Source organism: Dreissena polymorpha, chromosome 7, assembly GCF_020536995.1.
Source record: "Dreissena polymorpha isolate Duluth1 chromosome 7, UMN_Dpol_1.0, whole genome shotgun sequence".
In the NCBI taxonomy this organism is placed as follows: Eukaryota; Metazoa; Mollusca; class Bivalvia; order Myida; family Dreissenidae; genus Dreissena; species Dreissena polymorpha.
The window spans coordinates 17332504-17355896 of NC_068361.1; the positions used below are offsets into that span (position 1 = coordinate 17332504).

At 36.4% G+C, this 23393-nt stretch overlaps 2 protein-coding genes across 2 annotated transcripts; both read right to left on the reverse strand.

Annotated features, from left to right (window-relative positions):
* Positions 1-1416: 1416 nt before the first annotated feature.
* Positions 1417-5665, reverse strand: LOC127837810 (uncharacterized). The gene is made up of 3 exons (XM_052365215.1): positions 4178-5665; positions 3287-3436; positions 1417-2076 (listed from the first exon to the last, which is right to left on the reverse strand). The coding sequence occupies exons 1-3, from the start codon at positions 4410-4412 to the stop codon at positions 1922-1924; spliced, it is 540 nt and encodes a 179-aa protein (XP_052221175.1). The 5' UTR covers positions 4413-5665; the 3' UTR covers positions 1417-1921.
* A 188-nt stretch (positions 5666-5853) lies between these two features.
* Positions 5854-19270, reverse strand: LOC127837805 (3-oxoacyl-[acyl-carrier-protein] reductase FabG-like). The gene is made up of 9 exons (XM_052365202.1): positions 19057-19270; positions 17497-17636; positions 16602-16694; positions 14279-14417; positions 11589-11629; positions 10617-10686; positions 7785-7821; positions 6898-6970; positions 5854-6243 (listed from the first exon to the last, which is right to left on the reverse strand). The coding sequence occupies exons 1-9, from the start codon at positions 19091-19093 to the stop codon at positions 6055-6057; spliced, it is 819 nt and encodes a 272-aa protein (XP_052221162.1). The 5' UTR covers positions 19094-19270; the 3' UTR covers positions 5854-6054.
* Between the last annotated feature and the right edge of the window lie 4123 nt (positions 19271-23393).

Below are 23393 nucleotides of genomic sequence, written 5' to 3' on the forward strand. Positions count from 1 at the left end.
ATATTTTCGATGCAAACATTCTCAAAAAACGTGTGCAATTTGCAGAATGCATGTCACGTGTCAACTTACCATGTTATCATCAATATGATCATCACGCGTGTGTGACGGGTGGACAATCGTGACACGCGCAGCAACAACAACAACAGCAACTGATGTTGCCCGTCATAATAGGAGTCGTGGTCTGAGAAAACTGGGCATAATGCATGTGCTTAAAGTGTCGTCCCAGATTAGCCTGTGCAGTCCGCACAGGCTAATCACGGACGACACTTTCCGCTTGTATGGTATTTTTAATTTCAAGGAATTCCCTCCTGACCGAAAATCAAGTTAAGGCGGAAAGTTTCGTCCCTGATTAACCTGTGCGGACTGCACAGGCTAATCTGGGACGACACTTTAAGCAAATGCATTATGCCCAGTTTTCTCAGAACGCGGCTCATAGTAGTCGGTAATTTGTATCACTCATCTAAGGTAACATTATAACATATGAATAATCCATAAAATTTCGTGGTATATAAAAATGTACATTTATGATAGTCCAACTATGATGTTGTAAAAGTATTGTGTTGTTCCTGTTTTCAGTTAACCCCTTTTTCACAAAATCATCCAATCATAGATCATTTTAATGAATTCTTTAAATATTTTTAAGCAACCACATTAAAGTATAAGATGTCGTTCTCTGCATCCATTTAATTAATAACTTTTGATATCATTTACTTAACTTTTATGACATTTCAAGCATCCTTCGAATGACATTTGCGCTTGAGAATGTTCACGTTGACCATTAAACGAAATTGGAAAAAATAAACTTACCTTGTACACAGATCTATCAGTAAACAGATGGATCTTTGCGTGGTATTAATAAAGCCTAATACACACCTGTAGTACTGGTATAGTTATTTGAGCCGTGCTCTTTGTAAAGGGGGTGTAATGCATGTGCGTAAAGTGCCGTCCCAGACACTTTCCGCTTAAACTGGATATTTGCAAAGAAGAGATATATGTCAACGAAAAATACCATGAAAGCGGAAAGTATCGTCCCTGTGCGGACTGTACATGCTAATCTAGGACGACACCACTTTACGCACAAGCATTAAACCCCTTTTTCACAGAGCGCGGCTCATTTGGTATTGTGTTTCTATTTGATGTGAGTACAGCGACTATTATACGAAACCCACAGTATTTAATTGTGTATTTAAACGATCGTGACCGAAATATTTCTATGCGTTACGGGTGAGGGGATGTGATTACTTCTAATGACATTTCGTTGCATATTTTTAAATAAACATTATACTTGTGAGTGAACCCAACGATTCTATATTTAGTGATTCTGTGTTCGCGTTCTATTTTCTGTATCAACAAAAGGTTGATGTAATAACCATATCAAGTATTTTTTATAATCGAAAAAACCCACAAGCTTGACGCTAAACGAAAAACAGATTTATTGTATGCACATGCACATACTGGGAGTAGAATTCACTTTGATGGGAGACAACTACGAATCATTAGTAAGTTCATGGATAGCGATTGCCTCGCTTGAAATGTATTTTATTTACACTTGAGGACAATATTTCAGATAGAACGTTCATAATAATAACTGATTATCATGTATATAATAATACTAATACTACTACTAATAATAATGATTATAATAATAAATATAAACGTAATAATAATTATACTTGTTACAGTATATAATACAATGTTTGTAATTTATATACGTTAAGATTCCACATAGTAAGTCCGTAACATAAACATGTTCCTCGTTACTTGATCCGATACAATACGTTTAAGGGTCACATCATACATATACACACTATGCCTAAGGAATCATTAAAGTGTAGTATCACAAAATAACACGATTTAATGTAAATTCTTTTATACTTAAGTTTAATCTTAAGAAACGTTCAAAGTCACGGGTCCGGGCATCTCATTTCATGAAGCAGCACAGAATGCCGACGAGCACGAGGACAATGCCGGCGACGACGGACATTCCAAAGCCGGCGGAGAGGTCCTTCACGCTGAATGACTGTCCGTCTTTGACGCTTGTTGCGTAGATGACCACCGACAGAAGAAGGAAAAAGCCTGGAAGGAGAAGATAAACAAAATATAAATTAATATTGGTTTCAACAAAATAAAAGCTTAACTTGAAAACTACAACGCAAAGTCTAACTCTTTGATTAAAATCAAGACTTGCATCGTTTTCAATTACTTTACTTACGTTTCGAAATTAATTTACGTTTAGAGCGTCTTCAACATATGTTTATAAAACCTTACACGTTTTACTAAGTTGCTGGTATATGATTGTATAAATAGTGCCTTTAATTAATAAGAACCCTGCCTGCCTAATCGAATGCTCCCCTTTCACTATAATACTACATGTATGTCAAACAATATTACATAATGGTGTACATTCAGACCAAACTATAACTCTTTTGTTTCGTGTTACTGACAACGTAAAGCAAAATAAACTTTTTAATTCCAACTATTATCCGTCAAATAATGCGTTAACTCTCAACCAAACCATCGACAACTGTTCAAGACAACCTCTAAACCAGTGCAAACTACTCGCGTCATCGTCAAAATAGTGCTCGTGACCACCGCCAAAAAGAAACCAGTGAATTGGCCGCACTCATTGTGGAACCAAACTGCCGCACTCAACGTGGAATTAAACTGCCGCACTCAACGAGGAACCAAACTGCCGCACTCAACGTGGAACCAAAATGCCGCATTCACTGTGGAACCACACTGCCGCGCTTAACGTGGAACCAAACTGCTGCACTCAATATTGAACCAAACTGCCGCCTTCAATGTGGACCCAAACTGCCGCACTCAATGTGGAACCAAAATGCCGCGCTCAATATGGAACCAAACTGCCGGACTCAATGTGGAATCAAACTGTCGCACTCAATGTCGAACCAAACTTCCGCATTCAATGAAGAATAAAACTGCGCTTCAATGCGGAACCAAACTGTCGCACTTAATGTGAAACCAAACTGCCGCTCTCAATGTGGAACCAAACTGCCGCACTCTTTGTGGAATTAAACTGCCACACTCAATGTGGAACCAAACTGCCGCACTCAATGTGGAACCAAACTGCGGCACTCAATGTGGAACCAAACTGCCGCGCTCAATTTGTAACCAAACTTCCGCACTTAATGAAGAACAAAACTGCCGCACTCAATGTGGAACCAAACTGCCGCATTCAATGAAGAACAAAACAGCGCTTCAATTTGTAACCATACTGTCGCACTCAATGTGGAATAAAACTGCCGCACTCAATTTAGAACCATACCTGCGAGGATAGCGACCACGCCCATGACCTTGGAGATGACCTTGCTGTCAGGGAGGAGGCAACTCTTGATGACCAGCATGACGAGTAGAGCCCCTGCCCCGCCCGTTCCAAGTATGGAGGTGGCCTGTACCGTCCTCAGTCCCGCCGTATCTGAATACAAACATTCTCACTCTTAGAAAACTGGGTAAAATGCATGTGCTTAAAGTTAAGTCCCAGATTAGCCTGTGCGGACTACACAGGCTAGTTTGGGACGACACTTAACGCACATGCATTCAGCCCTGTTTTCGCAGAGCGAGGCTTATAAAGAAACGAGATGATAAATGTCAACATAACTTAAAGATAAGAATTACTTCTAAATCAGCTGAAACAAAAAAAAAGAATGTATAGATGTACGGCTACATCGAATATTTTTGGTGTAAAGCAAAGGTATGTTGCGAATAATGCTTTTCGTAAAACACCTTTCTGCCATTTATGTATATATCTCACATACTGATAATACATTTTGTGTATAGGTTAAATGTTCAAAGCAACGCTTTGGGTTCCCTGATTTACTTTTAATTTCGAAACAATAAAAGGAATGACCGACTGAAAAAATCACGATAAATAGTATTTTTTTCCGAGCATAAATCATACCGTGTTTTAGAATCATGTCATTTTTATGAGATTTATAATACATTGCACCTTAAAGAAATGTTGTATATATTCAATCTTTATTAATATCCATGACATGGGTAACAGTGATATACATGAAGTATAAAAAACGAAAATAAAGCACAATAAAGACGCTTCTTTAATTGTACGCATATCTTGTTATAGAACTGTTGACTATAATTACTCTACGATTCGAACATCGCTTGTGCATAAAACAAGTAACACGACACGTGCACTTACAGTTTGGATTATCCTTCGAAGTAAAATACGACTCGCACTGGATGATGTTCTCGACCTTGACCACCTCGGTCGTGCACGCGGCCCAGAGCCCCGAGTAGGTGTGGGTGGTGATGGTCCGCTGCACATTCGGCTGGTCCACCGTCGTGTCCCGCCAGTAGGGGATCCCCAGGCTGATGGCCGACATGGCCAGGGCGGCGGCGCTTGCGATGCCGACGATCAACGGCAAAAGGATCATGGCGATACCGGATGCAGACTTGCGCTATACTCTGGTCGGATGATCAAATCGACGTCGTGTTACTTTGTCTAATTCAATTTATTTTTCGACGTTTGTAGTTGATCAAAATCCAATGTTTGTGTACGATGTATGCAATTATTAAATTATTGATTTAATTGCCGATGCACGAAATCGTATCGTTTTTATTTACAATCTTCTAGTTATATTAATATATCCCACGCGCAGCACTATTAAAATATAAAAGTCGTCAGATACCACAATTCTTGTTAATGCTGTGTATAACTTGTTTAACGGTAAAATGATTCCGTTGACCAAGGTTGAGCTTAACTCAAAGTGCTTTTATATCCTCTTTACAAATTCATTTCGTAATTAGACCGCGCTTAAGACAAAGGGAGTTATAATCTCAATCAGGCCACTTTCACGTACATGTGAATACTCAATCCGAATAACAATTGGTCCGAAATATGACACTCCGTTGCACAATCTATAAAGGTTTTGCGTTTGAAAACAAAAGGTTTTTGATTACATCCAACACTTAACACTTGAAAAATTTCGGATTAATTTCAATGTATTCAATATATAGTACACATACAATAAATTATCGACACCACAAAGCGTAATTAATTATTTACATTATTTTCAAATATGTTATGCAAGCAAAATCGAAAAAAGACCTGTGTTTTCAATAAGGTTGGTAGTTCCTGATTCCTGGGGCTGGTATGTATGAAGCCATCATAGTTTTCACACTCATGTAAAGAATTGGGATCTTATTCGTCAGATAATTATTGTTAGGCGAAAATTATGCTTGGCCTTTCGCGGTCAATCCCAGCGAAAATAATGCGTATCATACACTGTACCTCGTTACCCGTGCAATAATACCAGAACGAATATTCGTGCGGTAAATATGTTAAACATGTATTTTTAGCGGTTAAATTTGCTTTAACATTACATTACGTTAATACCTATCAGGTACAAATTAGTTTGATATAATGGTTAATATCAGGTAAGTAGTCGTTGATATCAGTCAATGTGTACATTAAATTACAAGTACTCGAATTCAAATATAGAAATGAGCCGCGTTCTGAGAAAACTGGGCTTAATGCATGTGCGTAAAGTGTCATCCCAGATTAGCCTGTGCAATCTACACAGGCTAATCAGGGACGACACTTTCCGGTTTTATGACATTTTTCGTTTAAACGAAGTCTCTTCTTAGCAAATATCCAATTTTGGCGGAAAGTGTCGTCCCTGATTAGCCTGTGCAAACTGTACAGGCTAATCTGGGACGACACTTTACGCATATGCATTATGCCCAGTTTTCTCAGAACATCATTTTCGGTAGACACCAATCAGATTAAACAGAACAAACACACTGATACCAAGATAAAGTATAGTTTGCCCCACACAGACAGAATACACGCGTCCCCTCATAAACAAAAGTAAATACATTGTACTTTTATACAAAAGCACTGTGACACACAATGTAACACCATATATATATAAACATGCAATCGAAGTTAATAAATCTATTTCCATCTTCCGCTAACAGTGAACAAATGAGATTATCTCATATGTGCATAGGTTTATCATCATTTACTCTTTTGCAACCGAAATCGATGAAAGGAAGTTGTGTCGCGTAGCGCCGTTACCGACTTCCGACTTGGTCCACTTTAACTTTCTCTACCGCCACAATATTTCTACCTCCGTCCACGAATAGCGTCTGCCCTGTGACGTAACTGGCGGCGTCTGAAGCTAAGAACGCCACTGCCTTGGCACAGTCAAGGGAATTTCCAGTCCTCCCGAGGGGCACTGATCCCGCGTTGGCGTCAAGCCACTGCAGGCAAAATACATGTATTACCATATGGTTAACTATTTGCAATAATAAATAGGCCCCAATAATACTAATATTTTAATGTCACGCCCTATTGGGTATTAGAGACACTTACAGTAATACATATATACATGCAAAGCAAATCATACATATTTGATATGCATGTTTTGTTGGAATAAAAGAAATTTAGAATTATTGCTATCGGTTCCGACGACTTTTAATGAACTTCGACGATTCTTTTAATTTGCGCTGGTTGATTTTCTATGATGTTCCGTTAGCCAAATGATTGCGACCCGCCAGATAGCTCTTTTTGTTCTTCGAAGCCTTGAAATGTGCATAGGCACCACTGCACTAGTTGGTATGGTGTCCCTCTTGCAACCGGCGATAAGAGACCTCTCTCAAATATTTCAAACGACACGTTTCATTGGTTTTACCCAGGAACCTTACGCTTGCGATACTAGCAATCCTAAATTACCAGTGTTGGGTTTTAACTGAATATACTTGTACATGAAAAACAAAACATGTTATGTAACGTAGAACCTATTTATTTAAGTTCGATTGCATTGAAAGCCTAAGCGTTATCGAAAGGTTCTTGAGTCCGTTTTCTAGGTAGTACCAGTACTTTGTGCCTATTCTTGGTGGGACTAGTCAATGTACCTGATGATAAAAAGCATCCTCCTTCATCCTGTCGTCTTTTCTTCTCTCTAAGTGTGTATCAATGATCCCTGGGCTAGAAACCAAACGACATTAACCCATTTATGCCTAGTGGACTCTCCCATCCTTCTAAATTGGATCAATTTATTTCCAAAATTAGGGATGTCTTGTATATTTTTTCTATATTTAGAATATTTATTACAGAAATTATTTTAAGCAAACAGCGCAGACCCTGATGGGACGCCGCATCATGCGGCGTCTCATCTGGGTCTACGTTGTTTGCAAAGGCCTTTTTTTCTAGACGCTAGGCATAAATGGGTTAAACACAATCACTGCAAAGCTTAAAATTTGAGTGAAGGAACAAAACACGATTATGTGTAATATAAACGATAACACGTCGAACGTTTGTAATCGGCCCTCGGGACGTTTTGTCGGCAGCGGGTCAATTACAGACGTCCGACCCAGTTCTGAAATGTGTTATTGTCTAAATATTAACCGTCAATCTTGTAGTTGATTTATCGTTATGTTTTATGAAAGAAAGTCATCTATTTTTATCCGCTTTATTTCTGGTAATATGCACAGATTTGAGATCTTATGCGATTGAATTAAAACGCAAGCTTTATACACATATACATAACTAAAATCTTTGTTTATTGACGGACAAATACCAGTAAAATAAACAATGTACATTTCGCTTGTAACATTACGAGACAACACATTCTTAAAAGTGAGATAATTTATTTAACGGTTTCAAAAGTTCAATTTTAAGTTATCTATTCTCAACTGAACGACTTAAACATTTTATTCTTAATCATTAAAACATTGTTAGAACATGTGCAAAGTGGACAAGTTTTAATTTGCCAAGAAAAGAAGGTAATAAAACGACTTACTTTATGGAATTCACTCGTACACCTAGGGGCCCGACCTCTGTAAGAAAACATGCACATTTCAACCAACAACGTTATTGCTATTTTTCAGTACACTTATCAATGAAGGCGGAAGTGAAATTCGTCTGATAAAACACTGTCATCAATTTTACATTAATGATTTCAAACATTATCTTAATTGCATTTTTGCATTTTTGAATAAGTACACGTGTAAACATATCTCAGTAGTATACGGATGCCCCTATATCCCACGTTTGTCTATATACTTAAATAATGTCAAAAACAAAAATAAGCAGTAACAAGATTATTGCCAAGCAATATATGTCCCCTACCGGCTCCACCATTGTCAGAAATTCTACCATTGTCATAATTTTTTTTCCATAGCAACAAGAATTTTTGACGTATGAAAAAAATGAAATGATGTGCATAATGTCCATATTGCCATCTATCCATGTTTCAAGTGTCATGAAAAAATATTAAGAACTTTTAAAGTTATCGCAGGATCCAGAACAAGAGCACCTCATTGCGGGTGCAGACAGCTCATCTATTTTCTTTTAAAAGGTGAAGGGACTCTCATTTTCAATCACAAAGGAGGGAGGGGTGGAGTGAAGAGGGGTGTATAGTGTGGGTGTGTGGAATTTATTACATTATCTTCCAAAAATGCGGAAAAAAACGAAAAAAAAAAATCGGGGGGGGGGTGGGGGGGAGTGGGGGGGGGGAGTGGGGGGATTCTCGGGTGCGATTTTTGGACGGTATTTCAAACATAAAATAATAAAAATAAATATTTGTGTGTTTTAACTGTTTCAAAAAAAAAACAATTGGGGGTGGGGGGGTGGGGGGGTATAGTGTGAGGGTGTGGTGGTCATTTGTGAGATGGTCTTAACACAAAAAAAAAAAACAATTTTATAGGGGGGGGGATTCGGGTTGGGGGAGGGGGGATTCTTGGGTGCGATGGTTGGACGGTATTTCAAACATAAAATAATAAAAATAAATATTTGTGTTTTTTAACCGTTTCAAAAATAAAATTTGGGGTGGGGTGGGGTGGGGGGGGGGTATAGTGTGAGGGTGGGGTGGTCATTTGTGAGATGATCTTAAAAAAAATAAATAGGGGGGGGGGGCACGGGGGATGGTTTGGGTGGAGTCTATTGTGGTATGTCAGGTAAGAGTAGTTTTGTCAAAGTATCAATCAAATCTAATCATAAATAAAGAAGTTATGGCAATTTTAGCAAAATTTAATAATTTGACCTTGAGAGTCAAGGTCATTCAAAGGTCAAGGTAAAGTTCAACTTGCCAGGTACAATGGCCTCATGATAGCATGAAAGTATTTGAAGTTTGAAAGCAATATCATTGATACTTAAGAAGTAAAGTGGATTGAAACACAAAATTTAACCATATATTCAAAGTAACTAAGTCAAAATAGGGCCATAATTCCGTAAAAATGACAACCAGAGTTATGCAACTTGTCCTTTTACTGTACCCTTATGATAGTTTGCGAGTGTTCCAAGTATGAAAGCAATATCTATGATACTTTAGGGGTAAAGTGGACCAAAACACAAAACTTAACCAAATAAGTATAAAGGGCCCATAATTCCGTCCAAATGCCAGTCAGAGTTACATAACTTTGCCTGCACAGTCTCCTTATGATAGTTAATAAGTGTTGCAAGTATGTAAGCAATAGCTTTGAAACTGTAGGAATAAAGTGGACCTAAACACAAAACTTAACCAAATTTTCAATTTTCTAAGTATAAAGGGCCCATAATTCCGTCCAAATGCCAGTAAGAGTTACATAACTTTGCCTGCACAGTCCCCTTATGATAGTTAATAAGTGTTGCAAGTATGAAAGCAATAGCTTTGTTACTGTAGGAATAAAGTGGACTTAAACACAAAACTTTACCAAATTTTCAATTTTCTAAGTATAAAAAGGGCACATAATTCTGTCAAAATGCCATTCAGAGTAACATTTCTTTGCTTGCACAGTCCCCTTATGATAGTTTGTAAGTGTTGCAAGTATGAAAGCAATAGCTTTGATACTTAAGGAATAAAATGGACCTAAACACAAAACTTAACCAAAATTTTCAATTTTCTAAGTATAAAAAGGGCACATAATTCTGTCAAAATGCACGCCAGAGTTATCTAACTTTGCCTGCATAGTCCCCTCATGATAGTAAGTAAGTGTACCAAGTTTGAATGCAATAGCATTGATACTTTCTGGGAAAAGTGGACCTAAACGCAAAACTTAACCGGACGCCGACGCCAACGCCAACGCCGACGCCGACGCCAAGGTGATGACAAAAGCTCATTTTTTTTTCAAAAAATAGATGAGCTAAAAATGTGACTGACTGACGGACTGACGGACAGAGAGCAAACCATAAGTCCCCTCCGGTGAAACCGGTAGGGGACAATAACCACTGTGCTCAAATTTACATGCTGGTTCCCATCACTAAGTGAACAATTCTTTTGAGTTACACGCGGAACAAAAATGTACCAAATTCGTCCTAACAAAACGGACGGACAAAAGCAAATTCTATTCCCTTCCTCCTTTAAAAATAGTGGCATAAAAATAAATGTTCTGCTCAAAAATCGGTATTTTGTCAAAAGATATGAATACGAATATGAACCTGTAAAAAATGTCAATATAAACAACAATACATTTGTTTTTTACATGCATATTAAGTGGGGACTTAAAACTAAAACTATCATAAAAGCGGAAAGTGTCGTCCCTGATTAGCCTGTGCGGACTGCACAGGCTAATCTGGGACGACACTTTACGCACTTGTATTAAGACCAGTTTTCTCATAACAAGGCTCATTTGTTTTGTTTTTAAATGCGTATTACCTCGAGCAAAACATTTGGTGAACATGTCCAGTGCAGCTTTAGTCATACAGAAGACGCCTTGCTCCACAGACTGAAAGGACATACATTAGAGCCTCGATCTTGGAACACGGGGCTTCATGCTTGTGCGTTAATTGTTCCCTGATTATCCTGTGCAGTCCACACAGGCTAATCAGGGACGACACTTTCCGCTGTTATTGTATTTTTTGCTTAAAGGAAGTCTCTTGTTGGCGAAAATCCAATTTGGGAGGAAAGTGTCTTCCCTGATAAGCCTGTTTGTATTATACAGGCAAATCTGGGACGACACTTTATGCACATGCACTTGACCCCATTTTCAAAGACTGAGGCTACAATACAAGTTCATTTGGCTTTAGTTATATGTTAGCTATTCTAGTAGTTAAAAGACCTCACATTTATGCAACATAAAGCTAGGCCTCGACAAATGACTGATTCCATGATGAAGTTTCAGAGCAGTTACATAATTCGCTCTATTAAGCTTTAACATAGCTTTAGTAACTGTGACCTTGACCTTGGCCCACCCTCACAGTTTGCCGTGTGCAGCACGGTCTCGCACTAAAATGTATCTACAGGTGAATTTGTATTGCAATAGATCTGCATTACCACACTCATATGAAGATTCGGCTTTAATGTGTTACAGTGAATAGTGTCCAAAACGGAGAATGCGGGAGAAGTACAGAAGCGTATGATTTGATTATATATAATTCTGTGCATCAAACGGATGAATGCAATCACGAAGTTTAGAGAACGCATTGAAGCCGCAGGGCTTATTTCCCGTCCTGAGCGCAGGGGCCTAATATATACCCCTTCCCAAAAAGAAAATTTCTTAAAAATAATGCAATTTTCTCAAAATTTTAAGTTAATCGTTGACATGTGTCCTCTTTCTCAGTTTTGTTGGTATATTATTCATTCTCCTTTTCTCAAATCAAGACAGAAATCCATGAAACCGGTTCTTACCGCGTTCACACTTGCTGAACTGGAGTTGTTGATTATGCAACCTGTAAAAAGAAACCAAATTATGTCGTCATGAAATTTACAATTAGACCAATACTTACCAGCACGATCACTGTCTAGTACAAGTACTTATATTAATACATGGTTTTACACGATCTAGGCTTTAACAAAGTAAGGTTGTTGTTTTTTTACAGTTAATTACGAAACCGTTTCCTGGGTATAAAATGTACTTTGGAGGACCAGTGTCTTCAGGACCAGATTAGTCGAAGTCTTCCCGAGTGAGGGTCGAGCTCACGACCTGACAACTGAAGAGCGGACACCACAATCAGTGCTTTACTGGGACATACACCATCTATATAAAGTTGGAATCAGCGTTAAAACAATCGATCAGAAGTTTGGCTTGAAATGTCATCTGAAGTCATGTTTAAGTTGACTTTATGATTTTGCATCTCTCAATACTTACGGAAAATAGTACGCGAGTGTGCTATTGAAGCAAAGATAAGACCGTAAATAGTCTTTTTTATTTAACGATGCGACAGGGTCTACATATCTGACATATTGTTACCTTTGACTTGGAATTGTGACTAAGACCTCTTTTTTATGTTAAGATGTGACACAGTCTTAATATCTGTCTTACTGTTACATTTGACTTTGAAATGCGAGTGAGACCTCAGTTTATGTAAAGATGCGACAAAGTCTAAATATCTTTTTTATTGTAACCTTTGGCTTTGAATTGTGACTAAGACCTCTTTTTATGTAAAGATGCGGCAAAGTCTAAATATCTTTCTTAATGTTACATTTGACTTTGAATTATGAGTATGCCCTCATGTCATCTAAAAAGGCGACAAAGTCTAAATATCTCTCTAAATGTAACCTCTAACTTTGAATTGTGACTAAGACCTCATTTTATGTTTACTAATGTAGAGGCAGTTTTTCAAGTCATTCTGTTGTTAGCTACGCTAGGAACGATAACTGCAAGTAAGTCTGCTGCTAGCTACGCTAGAAACGATAACCACTGCCTGTCTGTACTACCTGCAGTAAAATTACGCAGACGACGAATGCTAGGAGCGTCTGCTGTACTACGCTAGGAACTATAACCACCGCATCTGCCTGTTTATAGTTCACCACTGGTACACTGCAGTGTGTGTTTGTAATCAATAGTGTTTAACAGCTTGTAATACGACATTGGCCAGTCTAGTGCTTATTATTGAAATCTGTACATATTGGCTGCTTTCAGGGAAAACGGGGCTTAATGCATGTCAAATAAGATTAGCCTGTGCACACTTATTAGCCTGTGCTATGCGCACAAGCTAATCAAGGACGACACTTTCTGATTTTATGGTATTTTTCGTTTAAAGAGAGTCTCTGGTACTGGGCTGACAATTAATGCATATGCATTAAGTCCTGTTTTCCCAAATGAAGCTTGAATTATCTTTTTTATTAATAATTTGAAAAAAAAACACCTCTCGACCTGTTCTTTAAGACACAGTCGTTATAAATTTGAATGGCTTGTGTTCATTTAAAACTTTCGATATAAAAAGCTATAACATAATTTTGAAAACTGAGGTGCGTTTAAGATTATAAAACAGCGAACAACTTCGGTGCCTTCAGCGCTTTGATTATTTAAAGATGCGACAAATTCTAAATATGTTTCTTATTTTTACCTTTGACCTTGCATTGTGACTAAGACCCCATTTTTATTTAAAAATGCGACAAAATCTAAATATCTTTCGTAATGGTACCTCTAACTTTGAATTGTAAGTAAGAAATCATTTTATGTAAAGATGCAACAAAGTCTAAATTCCTTTCTTATTTGTAACCTTTACCCCTGACACAGGGATGTTGTCATTCTGTAAGCCACTCCGTCTCGGTATACGTGAAACATATGCCCGTTTATTGAATATCTTAGTAATGCTCACAATAAGGGTGTGCCGTTTAACTTTGAATTGTTATATTAACAGAGGCGTCTTGCGAGACAAAAATATGCACTTCACACAACGTTGACCTTGAAGTGTGACGTTGACCTTGACCAACAAAACCAGGTTCATGTGAGTGACGTGTCATCAGTCTCGGAACGGGATTCACGTTACTTTCATTGATTTCGTCAACAATAGCAGTGTTATAACAACAATTCTCAGCACTTTTGGGATTATTTTAAACAGATACCAAAAGTAAGAAGCTTCTCTTGGAAGACTCTATAAGTATGCATTACACATAAAAATAGATCTGGAGTCACATACTTTAATCCATAAATATTACTATGGGATTTTTTCCAAATACAAATTTCTGGACGGTCTCAATGATAATAAAAAGCTGCAAACACATTATTATTTGTGAAACATAAATGTTCGTTGATTTCGTGGGTTAATCGATCCACGAAAGGAACACACACACACATCGGAACACATCGGAAAATGACCGACGCAAAGTCCTCATTTTTTCCATTATCAGAAATCCATGAATTCACATGTCCACGAAAAAGTCAGTATTTGAAAAAAAAATCATGCTGATGAAAATATATGATTGTAGCTGCAGTTTATTTTTATAAGTCATCAGAGTAATAAGTACACTATTACCGAAACATGAAAGCATAACCTTCTGAAATTACGCTTTGTTAAGTAACATCACATGAAATCTGTAAAAACCGAATCTAAAAATAATAGAACCAATTTCGAATTTATTCACATGTTTACCTTTGGTCTTCACGAGATGGGGAAGCGCCGCCTTGGCCATGAGCACGTGACAGCGCACGTTGTTGTCGAACGTGAGGTCATAGTCCACCTTGCTGACGTCCACGAGGGACATGTTGCACATGATCCCCGAGTTGTTGAACTAGAAACATGAGCTTTGAACTAGAAACATGAACTATGAATTAGAAACATGAACAAGAAACTAGAAACGCAAGCAAGAAACATAGACTTTTAATTAGAAACATGAACCAAAAACTAGAACACATGAAATATATACTAGAAACAAGGACTAGAAAGACGAACATGATCCTCAATACTGTTAAACTAGAAACATGAACTATGAACTAAAACATGACCTAGAAACATAAACTAGAAACATGAAGTATCAGCTAGAAACATGAACAAACCGATGAATTATCAAATATATATTTTACCTACAAATATGACATATGAACTAAAAACACGAACTATGAAATAGAAACATGAGTGGGAACATGAACTAGAAACACGAACTATGCACTAAAAACATGAGTGGGAACATGAACGAGAAACACGAACTATGAACTAGAAACATGAGTGGGAACATGAACTAGAAACACGAACTATGAACTAGAAACATGAGTGGGAACATGAACTAGAAAAACGAACTATGCACAAGAAACATGAGTGGGAACATGAACTAGAAACACGAACTATGAACTAGAAACATTAGTGGGAACATGAACTAGAAACACGAACTATGAACAAGAAACATGAGTGGGAACCTGAACTAGAAACACGATCTACAAACCAGGAACTTGAACTATAAACTCCAAACATGACCTAGAAAGATGAACTAGAAACACGAACTATAAACTTGAAAGATGATCTAGAAACATGAATTATGGACAAGTAACATGAACTATGAACTAGAAAAATGAACTTTGAAGTAGAATCACGAAATTCGAACTAGAAACATGAACAGGAAACATGAACTATGAACTACATGATGAATTATGAACTAGAAAAATGAACAAGAAACATACACAATAAACACAACCTATGAACTAGGAACATGAGTTACAAACATAAACTAGTTTAATTGACTAGAAAGACGAACGGCCGTGTTCAACATGGTGCACATAATCCTCAAGTTGTTAAACTAGAAACATGGACGAGAGACAAGAACTTAGAACATCAAATCTAATGCACTCTGAACATGAAATTTAAGCATGAACTTCGCGAATGAAATCGATTAATGAACCCAGAACACGAACTAGAAAGATGAAATATGAACATGAAATCGAAACATGAGCTATTTATTGTGTGTTGCAGCTTACTCACGGGGCTTGAACTAGCAACTTGAAAAATGATCTGCATTCTAAAACGATGTAATAACTTTAATGAGAACTACGTATAACAATGCTCGCATTATTATCAGTATCGTTTAGCGTAAATAATGCAGTTTAACGATTATTTTAATTGTTTTCTATAGACACTTCAGCGGGAATGTTCAAGAATGTCATATATTAGTACAACAACAACAACGTATAACACAGCCACATATTACATATGTGACATTGTTATGTCGTCTTACATACTAATATCAAAATATAGATTAATAAATATGGGCCTATTTCATACACAAACATAAAACTGGAGGGATAAATGTGCAGTTAGTTTTAAGCACATGCATCACTTTAAAAATGTAAGCATCGTTTGGGGAAAACATGGCCAAATGCATGTTCGTAAAGTGTCACACCGGGGAAAACATGGCAAAATGCATGTTCGTAAAGTGTCACACCGGGAAAAACATGGCCAAATGCATAATCGTAAAGTGTCACACCGGGGAAAACATGGCCAAATGCATGTTCGTAAAGTGTCACACCGGGATTAACCTTCGGAGTCTGCACAGGTTATTCATGGAAGACACTTTCCGTCTAGAATGGATTTTCGTTAACATTTAAAGAGAAATATAATAACAATGGAGAATTTCGTCCTGATTAGCCTGTGCAGTCTTCACAGGCTAATCTTGGATGATACCTTACGCAAATGCATTTAGCCCAGTTTTCCAAGATCGATGCTCATTTCATCTCTCGCTATTCACTCACTAGAATGTCATCCGTCGCTGTGCACTAACCAGAATGTTATCTCTCGCTATGCACTCACCAGAATGTCAACTCTCGCTATATATGCACTCACCAGAATGTCAACTCTCGCTATGCACTCACCAGAATGTCAACTCTCGCTATGCACTCACCAGAATGTCAACTCTCGCTATACACTCACCAGAATGTCAACTCTCGCTATGCACTCACCAGAATGTCAACTCTCGCTATGCACTCACCAGAATGTCAATCTTATCCCAGCGTTCTATCGCCTTCTCGATCACCAACATTCTCGTCGCATGAGTCGTAATGTCGCCGGACAACGTGTCCACCTGAAGAACACGAGATTCCAAACAACATGCCAGAGATATATCCTGATTTTTACGACTCTTTTAACATAATTTCAAGGGCAAAAACTAATTATAAATATGACTCGTGCTCTGGGAAAACATAGCTTTATGCGTTTGCGTAAAGTGTCGCCCAAGATTAGCAGATAAAGTGTCGCCCAAGATTAGCAGATAATGTGTCGCCCAAGATTAGCCGATAAAGTGTCGCCCAAGATTAGCCGATAAAGTGTCGCCCAAGATTAGCAGATAAAGTGTCGCCCAAGATTAGCCGATAAAGTGTCACCCAAGATTAGCCGATAAAGTGTCGCCCAAGATTAGCAGATAATGTGTCGCCCAAGATTAGCCGATAAAGTGTCGCCCAAGATTAGCCGATAAAGTGTCGCCCAAGATTAGCCGATAAAGTGTCGCCCAAGATTAGCCGATAAAGTGTCGCCCAAGATTAGCCGATAAAGTCGGCAAAGGCTACTCTGGGACGACACTTTCCAAACATGCATTAAGCCTCGTTTTCCGCGAGCGCAATCAGTGGACAATTTATTGCATTAAATAAACATATCTAAAGAAGGACTCCGGAAATAGTCGTTGTATCACGATTGGTTCCCAATAGTTACAAGAGGCATTATACGCAAATGTCGTCGCATCGCAACTTGAAACCAAGTACAATAAACATATGACTGCACAATGCTTTTATAGCATATATTTAGCGTTATATCTACTTAAGCGCCTGACTTAAATTCAACAAAAATTTCACAAAGGACATACACGGTCAGTCACAATCCCAAATTCTTACGTCATCCGCTGATAGCCCGGATTTCCGGCACTCTGTGGCGACCTTGTCAAGCTTCTCCTGGGTCTTTCCGGTGAGCAGAAGCTTGCAGCCGTGTCCCGCTAGGTGTATGGCTACCCCCGCCCCTATACCGCTACTCGCACCTTGGGGAAAATGTCAAAAACAATAAAATAAACTACAGCAACACAAATTGAATAGAAAAGTTAATTTCTTAAGTTTGATGTTAAGTTTATTTTTGTTTCTTTGGATTTGTTTTTTTTTCAGTATATTTGTTATTTATCCCATTTTCAATGCGACATTTACTGTATAACACCTTATGGAATATACTAGCCTGTATTCAACCTTGTAGGATATACCTGTCGCGTGCACGGACTACTTTTAACTTTACCACTGAATGATTTTTCATAAGAAATTGAGTCGAGAAAACTTTAGCTTCTAAATTATACGAATTTCAACCTTTAAATCTAGTCAAATGACATAATTTTTCGCCATCCGTATAATGAATCAGCTGATTGATGGCGTCATAAAATGACATACTTATTGCATCATTTCCCCCCCAAAAAAAATTGACGATTTATTTTAAACACGACTTATTTCAAATGTACATGTACTGTATATCGACATATTTGAATTGTCAATTTATCACATTTTCCTTATTTCGTGCAATGTGCATTGTTTATAATCCAAAAGATCAATAACAATAAAATGGACTACAACAACACAGATCGAAAAGAAAAGTTAATTTCTTAAGTTTGATGTGAAGTTTATGTTTGTTTCTTTGGATTTGTTTCATCAGTATATTTCTTATATCCCGGCGGTCCGTTAAAGGGGTATTTTCACGTATTGGTAAATTGACAAAATTTTAACAAATTGTTCCAGATTCGCGAATTTTCTTTGTAGTTATGAGATCTGTGAGGAAACAGTAATACTGAACATTTACCGTGCCCTAAAATACATATTATATGAATCTTTTGACGATTTAAAAACATGACATTATAAAGCGTTGCAACACGAAACGATTGAATGATTTGGAGAGTTCTGTTTGTGTCGTTGTAGTTTGTGATATTACGAGCATTGCTTATATAAAGTATAAAATTCATCATTCATTGTATGAGCACGGATGGCCGAGTGGTCTAAGCAATTACTCCAGGGTGCAGTGGTTCGAGCCCAGTTGAGGATTACTTTTTTATTTCTTTAATTAAATTATTGTTTTTTTTTTACTGGCGCTTTCTAGATTCAATCTTACATTTATCAATATAAAGCCTTTAATGACAAACTTCAATTCATGCCAATATCTGTGAAAACGTCCCTTTAACCTAATGCTGCTGTAAATAACGAGAGCGTTTATTATAATAATGACACCAGTTACATTACATTTTTTCTTCTTTGCAAACCGCATCCTAAAATGTACTCGCCTAACGTTTAACATGTTATTACCATATACCATTGCAAAGACACATCATGTCATTCATATGCTGCAAAAGCACCCGATTTCGAGACCTATACATGCTCGAATGTGCAGTATAACGCTGAACAAGTCAAACACTGAAAACCGGTAGTTACCTGTGAGGATTGCGACTTTTCCTTTTAATGAATCCATCTTTAAACACTTATATACTACTGTTTCAATTTAATAGTTAGCATAATACGCAGCCAACGCATTACTTATCGCATGTTCACCTGCATAAAATAATTAACAAAACAAAACTCATTAAACGGGCGTGTAAGTTTATTCGTCTACAAAGACAAATAGAAATCGATTCAGCGCGAGGGCCTATCACTCGGAGCAATGCCTCTTTAACTTTGGCACGCACCAATGTTTACGTCCTGTATATTTAATATACCGTAAGACTGTTTCAGTTTGCGATTCAGTTAATTCGCACCAACCAACTATTATACATGGAAATAGAAATAACTTGACAAAACGCATAATTGTACAAGACAAAGGAAAGTCTCGTTACCATGTTTTCAAGTTTTATTTTTTATGTTTATCTCATGATGCTTGCTTGTTAACGTTTGATGGTTACTTAAATCGTACAATTGTTTATTTAAATTGTCACACAGGTTCCAAATTATAGAGACTTGATGGGCTACCATTTGATGTAAAAGAGTATGATTCTTGGAATCTCCAGTTTCAAAGATAGATATGTCCAGAGCCATAAGTTTAGCTTACAAAATGGAGCAAATAAGAGTCTTATTTACAAGCTTGAGAAACTTAGAGTCTAAAGTTTGCAAGATAGAGATACTTATTTCTTTTTTAATGTCAATCAAAACATACATGATTATACATATAACGAAACATAACGAATTTGGTCAGTTATAGAGTATCAAATATATTGTCTATACATGACATAAATGTTATTTAGGTATATACTAACAATACAATTGGTATTTGCTTTAACATCCATATGCTAATGATTAAAACAGTAAGCGGAAAATAGATGTTTGAGATGAGATATTAAGAGTTTATCGTTTACAAGATTCAGATATCTAGAGTCTAAAGTTTACAAGATTTAGATACTTTGAGTTTAAAGGTAACACTAGATATAGATACTAAGAGATTAGTTAACAATATTAATATATTTAAAGTCTGGAGTTAACCAGATTGAGATATGTCTCATGTTTACAATATTAATATTCATTGAGTCTTAAGTTTAACAGATTGAGATAAATCAAGTATTCAGCTTACAAGATTGAGATATCCTTTACACTTTTGAGATACTTAGAGTCTTTAGTTTACAATATTTACACGGTAGATAGCTAGAGTCTCACGGTTATAAGATTGATATACTTAGAGTCTTATTCTTACAAGACTGAGCTACTTAGAGTCTAAAACTTACAAGATTGATATACTAATAGTCTACAGTTTACAAGATTGACATACTTAGAATCTTAAGTTTACAATATTGAGATATCGAGAGTTTTACGTTTAAAAGGTTACGATATCTAGACTTGAGTCTCACATTTACAAGATTGAGATACCTTAGCCTTAAGTCAACAAGATTGAGATAATACAAGTCATGAGTTTACAACATTGAAATAACTAGAGTCTAAGTTTTCAAGAATGAGCTACTTAAAGTATTAATTTGTTTAGCATAGAGTAACCGTTTAATGTTATGATCTGATAAATTGCAGATACTTTACAGAATAACTGAAGATTAAATGCGGTTACATTGCATTATAGTTTCATTTTAATTGCCCAAAACTTGCAAATCAATTTCCTTTCAAGATAAAGTATATTCCGCTTTTGTTGTGATTGTTTAAAAAATGTAATCAATTAGAAGCTTAAATGCACGCGAATAAGTATGCGTGTGTGGTAACACTATTGAGAACATAACTAATGTGCAGCGCTTTAGAATGCATTTAGGATGTGGTTTTCTATTTGATTTATGTACATTGTGTATGTTAAGAGTTTACACCGAGCGACCTCCAAAAGCTATTAATAGGTGTTTACTAGTTGTGAATGCATATAATAGCTCCTTCTTTTGTTATCGAATGTTCAATAGAGTTTACATTATTGTGACCGTTTTCTTTTTTATTATGGATTAATTCATGTGTTTGTTTGTGTGTGTTTTACACCTAATTGTGGTATTTTTAAGCCATATATGACACTAAGACACATACAGTATTGTTATGTTTTACTGATTTTCTTCTTTTACTTTTAACTTCACATCAATCAAACCAAAAACCTAAAATATTAGTTCACATTTATGTGGCATAAAAATGAAATCTAGTACATTTCGACATAATTTTGTATTTATACTCCAGCTCAAATAAAGAACTAGCATTTTATAACTTAAAAGATGAGTGTAAATGAAACAATGTGTACCACATATACATAAAAATCATTGTATATGTAGGTTGGTTATAAACAATTTTTTGCAATACATTTCGTTTAAGTTTTACTTAATGGTTACCCAGTTTATTTTTCGCCGCTGAATAAGGAAAAAGGGGACCAGTTCCTTATTCCTTTTTCCAGTCGAATAAGAAACTGGCATTTTGTAACTTAACAAATACATTAAATTGAACCAAAGCGTGTCACGTATAAATGAACATAATTGTTAATATAACTTGGATATAAAAACTATTTATTGCAATACAAGTCTTCTTTATTTTAAGGAATGATATCCAAGTTCTGTTTCGGGTTATACGGAATAAGGAACTGGTTCATTATTCCTTATTCCAGTCGAATAAGAAACTGGCATTTTTTAACTTAACAAATAGATTAAATTGAACCAAAGCGTACCACATATAAATTAACATCATTGTTTATATAAGTTGGATATACAAACTAATACATTTGATCTTTATTTTAACAAATGATAACCAAGTTCATTATCCGGGTAATACGGAATAAGGAACTGGTTCATTATTTCTTATTCAAACCGAATAAGAAACTAGCATTTTCTAACTAAAAAAATAATTAAAATGAACCAAAGAATAGAATAAATCAATCATAATTATTGTATATGAAAGTTGGGTTTCAAACATATTTATTGGAGTACATTTCTACTTTGTTTAAATTAACAACAACTCAGTTCTTTATTAGGGTTGAATACCTTTATTTCTTACTCAAATTGAAGAAGGAACTGCTATTCTCATATTCGATAAGTAAATTGACATGAACCAAAGAGTACTGCATATCAAACAAATAAATTAAACTTGAAGTCTGGATATTGAAAAAAAATATTACAATATATTTCCATTTAGTATTATAAAATGAGGACCCGTTCTTTTTTCTCGGCTGAATAAGGAACAGCAACCTAATTAGGTCACTCCGGCGTCGGATTGATCGCCATCAAAACAAGGGACTTTATGTTCTTACGGCCCCTCGTGGTATGTCAAGGTTATATGTCACCGGTTTTATCATTGGCCTACACGAGCGAGAAAACGCGTTTTCGGGCTTAAACAATCTATGATGGAAAATGTGATCGCGTTCGAGCACAGATTTGTTTTTATTGAAACATTCAATTGATTCATTTTAGTTGATAAGTTTCAATTGCATAAAACGAAGTATATAACAGCAATTCTTTTCCCTATCATTTAATATTTTTTTGTGGCATTTAATATTTATTTTAACATGATACTGATTAAACATTTAAGAATGTCAATAATGGAGAATGTCATTATTAAAAATTCAGTTGTCCATAATCTGTTGTATCTTAGTATTAACCATACCGAAGTTAGGAGCCGGAGACCTGTCCAGTGAAAATTCTCGTCGATCGATAACTCGACAAGCACTCGGTTATTCTCCTAAAGTGGTTTAACATTAAATGCAGACGAGTGTGGTATTCCGGATATTTGGATGCAGATTGATTGGGAACATTTGCACATATGTTTATTCCACCCTTTTTCGATTAGGTAATGGAAGTCATAATGAGTCACTATTACAGGGTCTGAATTTTTATTCTATGTCGTAATTTACAGAACTTAAGTAATGAATCCTAACTAATCTGCAGTCATACATTCTTCACAGTGTCTTAAATAATCTTGTATTAACTGCATAAATAATTGACATCTGCTTATCTACTTCCAAAACATCTTTTGTATATACGATACAATCATGGGGCAGGATCACGTGACTTTGTGGGGTTCCCCCTTTTAACTGTAATGGATGTATAGTTGTATACACGACGGTTAGTGGTGCTTTATTCAAATAACTTTTTAAAATGATATTTTTAAGAATTTCAACTTTTGCATAAAGGACAGATTGTTATGCTGCTTATGGTATTGTTAAACACATCGGAATTACTTTATTAAATAAGCATGTGTTCTTGTTAAAAAATTCGGTTTCTACTGCATTCATCGTACACGATTATGCTTTACGCATCGTGGAATTTTGTCAACTGTATTTAAGGATTTAAAACCCGGGAAACCCCGTTGATTCTGCACCCTGATAA

Coding starts and splice junctions, on each gene's coding strand:
- LOC127837805 (XM_052365202.1), bottom strand. CDS start 19,093: ATGGATTCATTAAAAGGAAAAGTCGCAATCCTCACAG. Junction 11,630..14,278: donor CCATCTCGTGAAGACCAAAG/GTAAACATGTGA, acceptor TTCTTTTTACAG/GTTGCATAATCAACAACTCC. Junction 6,971..7,784: donor GTACGAGTGAATTCCATAAA/GTAAGTCGTTTT, acceptor TTTGGTTTCTAG/CCCAGGGATCATTGATACAC.
- LOC127837810 (XM_052365215.1), bottom strand. CDS start 4,412: ATGATCCTTTTGCCGTTGATCGTCGGCATCGCAAGCGCCGCCGCCCTG. Junction 3,437..4,177: donor TTCGAAGGATAATCCAAACT/GTAAGTGCACGT, acceptor GTTTGTATTCAG/ATACGGCGGGACTGAGGACG. Junction 2,077..3,286: donor CGTGGTCGCTATCCTCGCAG/GTATGGTTCTAA, acceptor TTCTCCTTCCAG/GCTTTTTCCTTCTTCTGTCG.